Source organism: Crinia signifera, chromosome 1, assembly GCF_055691185.1.
Source record: "Crinia signifera chromosome 1, ASM5569118v1, whole genome shotgun sequence".
Classification (NCBI taxonomy): Eukaryota; Metazoa; Chordata; class Amphibia; order Anura; family Myobatrachidae; genus Crinia; species Crinia signifera.
The window spans coordinates 324,098,831-324,109,870 of record NC_139217.1 but is presented as its reverse complement, the minus strand read 5'-3'; the positions used below and the strand labels follow the sequence as shown (position 1 = coordinate 324,109,870).

Sequence of the window (11,040 nt, the reverse complement as noted above, 5' to 3'; positions counted from 1 at the left end):
CAGACAGGGCCACTGGTGGGGGCAGAGCCCGCCCGCCATGCCGCTTCCTGTTGCCGGGGTCAGGAGGAGGCAGCAGGAAGCTGGTCGCTGTAGCAGCCGGATCTGCTTGTGTGACTGTGACACTGACAGCCGCAGCGACTGTCCTAGGATAACCTGAGCGCTAGGTGTGTGCAGCGCCGGGCACCCTCCTCTCCCGCGTCACTCACCTCTATCTACCCGCCTCGCATTAGCGTAATGCCCGGCACCGCTCCTTTGGCCCCTGTCGTCCCTGTCACCCGGCTGCCGGCCACCGCTGCTGTCTCCTCAGGCTTTGTCCTCTGCCACCCTCTGTGTAATGCCGGGGAACCCCCACCCACCCCCAAGTCACCTTATTAGTTGCCGCGTAGTGCTCTGTTCTCAGGGCTGCTAACCGCTATCATGCGCAGGTCCATCGCTGGAGGGGCCGCCGGGGTCTCTGATTCTAATCTATTATAGCTGTTCCCCGGGCTGTGTGTCCTGCCTCATCCCGTGCTGGGGTCACCTGTGTGTGTCTCTCTTTCTCTCTCTAGGTCACCACCATGCCGCGTATAGACAATGATATCAAGCTGGACTTTAAGGATGTTTTGCTGAGGCCAAAGAGAAGTACTTTAAAATCTCGCAGCGAGGTGAATGTTTGATAAAAGTCCGGTATTTTTGTTCTTGCTAAAAACCTGTCTATCACACAATAAAAAAAAGACAACTACCGAAGTAGTGATAGTCGGCGCTGCCAGGGATGTGTTGCCAAGAGCAGCCACTTAGAAGTGGGGGAAGAAGAAAAGCAAAAATAAATAAGTGGCACTTGGGAAATAATTAATAAAAATTCTTTATTATGCCAATTTGTAATAATAATAAAATAATATATTAAAAACAAGTGTGCATACATATAATAATGGTAAATAAAATGACAAGAGGACTAAGACCATTTACAATATATGAATGAAAGACGTTCCTATTATTCCGCCTTTAAGAAACCAATTCAATACCAGGTGTATTTGGGGTATGATGGTATTTCAATACTGTCTCAGAGGGTGCTGGATGATTGTTCTACAGTAGGGATTCCGACAGTCATTACACCGATGTCAGAATCCTGACTGTTAAAACCCAGACAGATGGGCAGCGGCTATTCTCCCTCGTGGGGGCAGCTAGCCTCTGTGCCTGCAGCGTGGCGAGTGCAGCAAGTTCGCAAGGGGCTTCGCTGCACTCCCTCTGCTGTCTGAGTCCCGGCAGTCGGCATTCCGACATTGAGCGGCTAATGAGGGCGGAATCCCGACTGTCGGTGTGCTATAACACACCTGTCTCGGAAGGGTAATAGTTACCAATCGCTGGAGACTTGTAATTCACAGGGGATAGCATATGCAGTAGGTGTCCTCACTAGATTCGAAATTCCCTGGGCAGCCAGGAGATATGCACAAGATGGACACCATGCTGATATATATTGTCAGGTGCAGCATTACAGGGTTCGGGCAGGTTAAAGATCAGTGTATCTAGTAGATCAGCTGAAAAAAGGAGATAAAAGTCAACGTGTTTCATCCCTTCTATCTAGGGACTTTTTTCAAGCCAATATCCGCATCAGTGGGACCCTTTTAGTGTGTATGGGGCTTAAGAGCTAAGCAATGTTGGAGAGCACGTGAATCTTTCCATGCTGACCAAAGGAGGATTGGTTTGCAAATGTAATGACAATTCCTGATCATACTGATAGCTAATAATTGTGGTTCTGCCCACGGAGCCAATATGTTGATCAGTGAGCACCTTTACTTAGTGATCAAGTCCACACTTAAAAATAAAATGCACAGTAAGTGAACTATAGTAATTTGAAATTCTTTTTAAGCATCTACACTTCTTATCAGCTTAACACATTTCATATGAGATGGCTAAAGTAGCATTAATAAAAAAAAGTTAAAATGTCTGGGATATAAATGGGATTTTCCTTTCTAAAATCTAAAGAAGCTACAATGAACCAGGTCTCTGCTTCATACTGAAAATTACTTAACTTTCAAATGTGATTAGTGTTAACCTTCACCAGTTCAGGCTCTTGCAATTTACTGAAAACTTATGTCTTCAGCATGTGAGAGTGTTTTCTGGATTTCAGTTCCTGCTATGTTGTCTCAGTATAACACAATATCATCATCTAGGGAAAATAGAACCCAATATTCAGTCCTAGGCAAAGCTTGACATGAGGGGTGAAATGTAATAGGGTGCGATTTTTTCAAATCGCACCCTAAATGTTACCAAAAATCGCAAGAAAAAAAATAGACCAGGTCCAGGCTGGCAAGTTTGACAGAACAATGCACAGGTCATTGAGATCTCTGCATGGTTCTGAACAAAAATGTGTCTAAAAGTAAAAAAAAAAAAAAAGAGAGACAACGATTCTCTCCCCACTCCCCGAGTATAACCAGCCCCGGGCTCATTGAGATGGTCCTGGTTACCCAAATTCTGAGGATAAAAACAGAGAGCAGCCTGTGAAAGTAAACATACCTCAAGCTTTTTTTTAGCCCCTTGGATAATATACTGGACAAGTGGACAGACTTGGGGGAGCATGTGCAAATTTGAGTATTTATGTCTGTGTGCGTGTATGTAATAAAGTTTTACTGTACATGGTGTGTGTGTGTAACTATTTCAGTCTTGGTCATGCTGTAAACTACAAGTCCAAGCAGGCCCTTTAATGCCCCGCATGCTGGGACTTTTGGTTCTCCAAGTCCTTTGCATGTGGGGGAGGCTTGCTGGGACTTACAGTTCAACCGCACAACCCGAGGTTACATGTTTAGGGCGGGATGTATTAAAATACATCGCCGCCCTTCGCGCGCCCCCCCGCCGCGATGCCAGCGCATATGTACTAATATATGCGGCTGGCATCGCGGTGCGGTAACGGAGACCCCCCGCGATACCTGTACTGTGGTGTGCAGGGGGTCTCCGTCACCTCCCAGCCAGCTCCTGATGCCTACACGCCGGGGACAGCTAAGCAAGCTGGCTCCGGCGCCTCCTCCAACCCCCTGCAGCCGGAAGGACGTATGGTGCAATTTTTTTTAGCTGTCTAAAAAACCACATCCTATTTCATCGCTCCATATGTTTATAAAAACAGTATTTTGCAATTCTAATTAATAAATGAATGAACTTTATTGTTTCCCAGAAAGTCTAATAATGCTGCATTGTATAAGATTATTCCATAACATTTTGAAACACTGTTCATGAGAATAATTCATTCTCATTAGAAATCATTATTTACATTGGTCTTGCAGGTGGATCTTTCTCGTACTTTTACATTCAGGAACTCTGGTCAGAGTTACCAAGGGATCCCTATAATTGCTGCTAATATGGACACAGTGGGGACCTTTGAGATGGCACGAGCCCTGTGCAAGGTAAGTATCAGACTGAACAGTATTAACATCATATTATCTAACACAGTGGTGCTCAAGGCACCCCAACAGTGCAGGTTTTAATGATATCCTTGCTTGTGCACAGATGGTTTAATCCAACTGACTGAGTTACTTATTAGATCACCTATGCCTAAGCATTGAAATTTGAACTGCTGGGGTGAATTGAGGACTGCGTTTGGGAACCACTGGACTTGCAGCGATATAAGCATTATAGATTGTCTTTGCATCACTTTACACTTACCTAAACTTCAATGCTGCCCCCTTGTCACCTTCTCAAAATAACTATACACTTAGTAGGCAAAATATTTTGACCACCGGATGCAGATAATGCTGATGTAGAATGTCTGACATTCTCGAAGAATCAAAACGCAAACGTACACAGACCCTGAATAGACCACTCTTGAAATAATAGGTAAATGATGCAACGCGACACTTTGAATGTGGAATAATTGTAGACAGCCAGGGAATTGTTTGAGGGCAGCAACTGTTAAAGTGTGCTCGGTGGACCTGCAGACAACCTAGTCTGAGAGAAAGGCATGTACTCTATGCTTTAGCAGAATATAGAATGCTGCACTCAAACACTACACTAGTGCAGCTATTGTGCTAATACTATTATTGCTGCTAGGGCTAACAATCAGCCCAAATTCAAATTACTGATAGTATAAAAGTAAGCATTACTGCCTTACAGCGCTGAGGTCATAGGTTCGAGCTCCCACCAGGGCTCGATTGTGTAGAGTTTGTATACTCTCCTGTGCAACTGACTAGGAAATATATTACTGGTTCCTGTCCGAATGTGCCCAGTAATGTCACTGATTCTTAGGGACATATTAACTAAAGCATGGGTTTACAGAAGAAGAGATGTTGTACATAGCAATCAATCACATTCTACCAATTATCTTCTAGAAGGTACTAGATGAGTAAGTAGAATCTGATTGATTGCCATGGGTAGTAGTGGTTTAGCACACAAATAGTATTCAGTGAGTTTGTCAAAAAGTGCTTTTAAACCTTCACTGTTCATTTGGGTATCCAGACAATGGGTGAAATGTAATTAGATGAGGGAATCAGAAAGTGAGAGATTTGGTAAGAAATCTCCAGTTTTTTTCAAGCGGCAATCATTTACACAGCAAAATCAAACTGGTCTTCCAATGTAAATGATTGCCGCTTTAAAAAAAACAAGATTTCTTACCAAATCTCTCACTTTCTGATTCGCTCATCCTATTAAATTTCACCCATGGTCTACGTCAACATGCATGATTGACATTGTCAAGAAGTCGACACACAAGCAAATGGCTATGGTCAACAGATGAAAAGTCAACATGAGGTTTTTGAACTTTTTCATACATTGTTTTCTACATTTACTATGATTGGGACCAGTAAAGTGTACCAAGCGCAGTGTTAGCAGAGCAAGGCACCTGGCCTGAGGCATGGTGAGGAAAACTACACTAATTAGGGGTCCATGTGCTCAGGTGTCAACATTGAACAAAAAAGAAAACATTAAGACTTATCGAACTAATGTCAAAAAATCGTGGGGTGTGTTACTTCAAATGCGCCCGTCCCAGCAGCCAATTTTTTCTCCACCAACTGGTTCAATCGGCCAGTGGAAATAATGCATGTAATAAAGAAATAGGTGGAGTAAATCAAAAGGCACTTAGGAAGAATATATGATTGGCTTTTTCAATATAAATTAATAAAAGTATTTATTTGTTTTAAAACACAAGAGGTCCGGAAAGCATCAAAAATAAGAAACCTTTTGCATAGTCCAGAGCATAACATAGATCGTATCTGTTTAATAAGACATGGGGTGGGAAATTAATGCACAATTCGTACCTCAAAGAGAAGGGGGTAGATGATACCCGCACCAGTCTTTAGTAATGAGACTTTCTTATCTCCTCCAATATTGGTATTCTTCAGGGATACTGTAACCTCTGTTTATCAATAGGAGGTGCTACCTACTACTTGAATACAGATTCATAACAAAAACAAGAAAAGAAAGTATATTGTAGGTGCACTGAAAGTCATTTAATGTCATATAAAATTTAACTTTTAATTGGTATGCAATAAAAATCGGTGAAATATTAAAATTTATAAGAAAGAAATAAAGAGCAGAAATAAGATTAAAATTTAATGGCCACAGCTCTACTCTGTCCTATATTTGCAGGGTTAAATAATCCCTGTGTGTTATCACTTGTGTCCTATTTTGGATTTTACCTCGGATTGTATTCCGTGATAATTGTCCCCTTACTCCCTATTTTTACAGTAGGAGAAATGATAGTATCGTACACTTTGCAATAACTATCGCTTAGGCTAAATAGCCTTCCAATAGGATTTGTGTTGCTTATGTGTGTCAGGGCTATTATGTCTATAGTTTTAATGTATGATTTCTTGGAGCAGTTCAATAGAAAGGTGTCTCCTATCACCTATAAGATTTTGTACTGTCTGATGATTCGACAGTTTGTATATATGCCGTCAATCATCCAAATTATTGTTGAATGAGGCTCATATATACAAAGGTCTTCTAGTATAATTACGATGAAGGGGTGGTGTGTCACTTTCGCAATGAGCAGTGTTGTTTGAGCTAAGGGAGATAGAATTTATAAGCCACTTAGTACTTAGTGGCTATTACCCCACTCGAACAAAACACTTATATATCTATCGCTGATATTGTACAATGTGTGGTACTCCCATCAATCCTTCAATCTGCCAATCTGCGGTATTACCTGTTTCCCAATAAGGCTTTAAACTACTGTTTTATGGGTTTATTACCTGTTAAATTTATTATAGAGAAGATGTTCGAATTTCACATCTGTTTCTACTGTTAAGTTTAGGGTACATATAATTTTTCAGCCACTTTGTATTTATTGGCTATTATCCCTCTTTAACAGTATCATTTAATGTGAATGGGTGTCAATACTTCATCATTCTCTAGTAGGTCCACTTGTCAGAATAGAGCCTTAATTGTACAGGTATTCTTCACGCTTTCAGAGTAACTAAATGGTGATAAGTTTTGCACAGAAATTACTACCATTGAGTTAAGGGATAGTGGTTAATCATCCGCTTTATATTCTACGGTTGTTACCCCACTCTAATGGTGTTTCTGTGTGATTGTCACCACTTATTGGACGGTGTGTATGGAGAACATCAATCTTCCAATTTCTGTTGTTTCTAGTCATAAAATAGACTTCTAATCATACTGTTATAATGAGGAGACAGTGTCACAGTTTATCACTAAAGAGGTATTGCGATTAGGGATATATCTTAGATTATTAAGTCGTTTTATTATTAGTTATCCTATTCACAATAATAGCACCCTGTAATTGCCACTGGAGATTGGATAGTGTGTATGTATTGCGTTTATCTGCCAATTCTTACTATTCCCAAATCTCTGATGATACACTGGTTAGTACAGTCAAGTTAGTTTAATTTTCAGAGATGGCAGTATCTCCGCTTTACATATATTATCATTCTTGGGCTAGATGCATGTTTTTTATGCGCCGTTAATTAGCCGGCAAATGTCCCCGTTCGGCTACTCCTTATTTCAGTAGCTGCCGTCTGTATAGTAGACGGCTCTCTCCTATTGCCGCGGGTCTGTGGCGGCTGTGACTCGCCGCTCTTGTGCTGTTACTCTGCGGCTATCTAGTGTGCCGCTCGCCCACCCAGGTAGAGTGATAAGCCTGTGTTTTCAAATACAGCAGGCTATCAAGCTGTTTGAGTGTCACTCGTGCTGCACTGTATGTCCCTCAATCGTCTGCATATATAGTACATCAAACGTATCCCTGACACATTTAAATTAGTACACATTAACACATTTTTATGAAACACAAACAGAGGAGCTGTGGTCGTTGCTAGCCAACGGCCGTTTCACCTAAGCTTCCTCAAGGCATTTGCCTTGAGGAAGCTTAGGTGAAATGGCCGTTGGCTAGCAACGACCACAGCTCCTCTGTTTGTGTTTCATAAAAATGTGTTAATGTGTACTAATTTAAATGTGTCAGGGATACGTTTGATGTACTATATATGCAGACGATTGAGGGACATACAGTGCAGCACGAGTGACACTCAAACAGCTTGATAGCCTGCTGTATTTGAAAACACAGGCTTATCACTCTACCTGGGTGGGCGAGCGGCACACAAGATAGCCGCAGTGTAACAACACAAGAGCGGCGAGTCACAGCCGCCACAGACCCGCGGCAATAGGAGAGAGCCGTCTACTATACAGACGGCAGCTACTGAAATAAGGAGTAGCCGAACGGGGACATTTGCCGGCTAATTAACGGCGCATAAAAAACATGCATCTAGCCCAAGAATGATAATATATGTAAAGCGGAGATACTGCCATCTCTGAAAATTAAACTAACTTGACTGTACTAACCAGTGTATCATCAGAGATTTGGGAATAGTAAGAATTGGCAGATAAACGCAATACATACACACTATCCAATCTCCAGTGGCAATTACAGGGTGCTATTATTGTGAATAGGATAACTAATAATAAAACGACTTAATAATCTAAGATATATCCCTAATCGCAATACCTCTTCAGTGATAAACTGTGACACTGTCTCCTCATTATAACAGTATGATTAGAAGTCTATTTTATGACTAGAAACAACAGAAATTGGAAGATTGATGTTCTCCATACACACCGTCCAATAAGTGGTGACAATCACACAGAAACACCATTAGAGTGGGGTAACAACCGTAGAATATAAAGCGGATGATTAACCACTATCCCTTAACTCAATGGTAGTAATTTCTGTGCAAAACTTATCACCATTTAATTACTCTGAAAGCGTGAAGAATACCTGTACAATTAAGGCTCTATTCTGACAAGTGGACCTACTAGAGAATGATGAAGTATTGACACCCATTCACATTAAATGATACTGTTAAAGAGGGATAATAGCCAATAAATACAAAGTGGCTGAAAAATTATATGTACCCTATACTTAACAGTAGAAACAGATGTGAAATTCGAACATCTTCTCTACAATAAATTTAACAGGTAATAAACCCATAAAACAGTAGTTTAAAGCCTTATTGGGAAACAGGTAATACCGCAGATTGGCAGATTGAAGGATTGATGGGAGTACCACACATTGTACAATATCAGCGATAGATATATAAGTGTTTTGTTCGAGTGGGGTAATAGCCAATAAGTACTAAGTGGCTTATAAATTCTATCTCCCTTAGCTCAAACAACACTGCTCATTGCGAAAGTGACACACCACCCCTTCATCGTAATTATACTAGAAGACCTTTGTATATATGAGCCTCATTCAACAATAATGTGGATGATTGACGGCATATATACAAACTGTCGAATCATCAGACAGTACAAAAACTTATAGGTGATAGGAGACACCTTTCTATTGAACTGCTCCAAGAAATCATACATTAAAACTATAGACATAATAGCCCTGACACACATAAGCAACACAAATCCTATTGGAAGGCTATTTAGCCTAAGCGATAGTTATTGCAAAGTGTACGATACTATCATTTCTCCTACTGTAAAAATAGGGAATAAGGGGACAATTATCACGGAATACAATCCGAGGTAAAATCCAAAATAGGACACAAGTGATAACACACAGGGATTATTTAACCCTGCAAATATAGGACAGAGTAGAGCTGTGGCCATTAAATTTTAATCTTATTTCTGCTCTTTATTTCTTTCTTATAAATTTTAATATTTCACCGATTTTTATTGCATACCAATTAAAAGTTAAATTTTATATGACATTAAATGACTTTCAGTGCACCTACAATATACTTTCTTTTCTTGTTTTTGTTACAATTCGTACCTCCACTCCTGTGTCTTCAGACACTTTCTCCGCTTGGTATAATCAGCGGTCAGCGAGTCCCCTGCAGCAAGGCGTCTGCTCCCGCTGTAGCTGTGGTCCAGGCTCTCTCTCCACTTGTTAAGATCAGTGCTCAGTGAGTTCCCCGCAGCAAAACGTCCGTTCCCGCTGCAGCCGCGGTCCCGGCTTTCACTGAGGCAATGGACAGTTCCTTTGTAAGCGGTGGATCCTTGTTAGAGTTCAAAGTCCCAGACTTTTGTGAGGTTAATGTAGTAAAATAGATAAAATATAGGTAACCACGTCCACCTGCTCTATGCCGCCAACAGGTTTGATACGAAATCGGAAATCCCGGCGTTCAAAGTCGCCACGCCAAAATCCCGACAAGGGGGGATGACGATCGCCCCACCTTGCGGGCTCGCTGCACTCGCCACACAGCGGGCCCGGTGCCTCGCTACGCTCGGCACAGTCATTTATTCTCCCTCTATGGGTGTCGTGGACACCCACAGAGGGAGAAAGTGTCAGGATTTTGGCGGTCGGGATTTTAAACGCCGGGATTATAACTGCATCCCGCCGCCAACGCATTTCCATTCACTTAGGGATCTTTATCAAGGCACGATCCTCCGCTTACAAAGCGCATTATCGAACTAATGAACCACATCTAATGACTACGTTCAACCTTAATATTTTGTCAGATCAATAAACATATTCAGAAGTGAGGGTTCTGTAGCAGAGTTTTGAATATGGTCATGTATCCTTTCAATTTATAATGTATGCTTTTCTTTGAACAGAGGGCTCTACTTTAGGTTTATTAAATGTTCTGTCTATTAGAGGTATTTTTAATAATGAATGATATCACTTATTACTAATCTTAAATGGTGTTCCAACCAATCAGCTCCTGTCATGTGTTTGAAAAATGACAGGAGCTGATTGGTTGGAGCACCATTTAAGATTAGTAATGAGCAATAACAAGAATATGACTTGCTACTATATATGCCACTTTGGGCCATATTCAATGAGAAAAATTCGCTGTGCATGGCGAGAGATTTTTTCTCTCGCCATGCACTCGCCCTGTTCCGGAGGGCTCGCTGCCACTCCTGCTCCCACTATTCAATGTGGTTAAGACTCGCCGCCACTCGCGGCGAGTCTTAACCCCTGCAGTGGACGAGCATCCGCGGCAGGGAGCTGGCAGGGAGCCGGGGGACGGTGGCAGCCAGGGAGATTAAAGTCTCCCTGGCTGCCCCAGAACATATGTGGAGGGGAGGAGGGCTCCTCGGGACCCAAGCAGCACAAGCTGCCCCCCCCCCTATAGCCAGCGGGGGACCCAGTATTCACTGCACCCGATTGTGCATATGTAATGATCGGGTGCAGTGAATATATGAATATCTAATGAGCAGCTCGAGAGCTCCGGCCCCCTGCTGGCTGCTCTTTGTAAAAAAAAAAAAAAATTAAAAAAAAATATATTTTTTTAAATTAACCCCTTCCCGACATTGCCTTTTATGGTAATTTTTTTTTTTTTTTTTTCTCCTTGCGTTCAAATAAGCGTAACTTTTTTAATTTTCCGGCTATAAAGACACATGAGGGCTTTTTTTTTGCGGGACAAGTTGTACTTTTTAATGGTACCATTTACTATACCGTATAATATTCTGGGGAATCAGGAAATAATTCAATGTGGGGTAAAAAGAAAAAAAAGCGCAATTCCACAATTTTGCGCTGGTTACGGTTTTTTTGGAGTTCATAGTTCGTTTAAAATGATGGGTTATCTTTATTCTATGGGTCGTTACGATTCCGGTGATACCAAACTTATATAGTTTTCGTTACATTTTACCACTAAAAAAAAAAATAGAAAATGT

The 11,040-nt window shown here is 41.4% G+C and overlaps 1 protein-coding gene across 1 annotated transcript in view; it reads left to right on the top strand.

The window, feature by feature from the left end:
- Window position 1: 1 nt before the first annotated feature.
- GMPR2 (guanosine monophosphate reductase 2) overlaps window positions 2–11,040 on the top strand; it is a 30,099-nt gene continuing 19,060 nt past the window's right edge. The window contains exons 1-3 of the mRNA XM_083187958.1: window positions 2–164; window positions 549–644; window positions 3,255–3,374. Of these exons, the coding sequence (XP_083044084.1) occupies window positions 558–644; window positions 3,255–3,374 (207 nt within the window). The 5' untranslated portion in view covers window positions 2–164; window positions 549–557. The remainder of the gene's footprint in view (window positions 165–548; window positions 645–3,254; window positions 3,375–11,040) is intronic.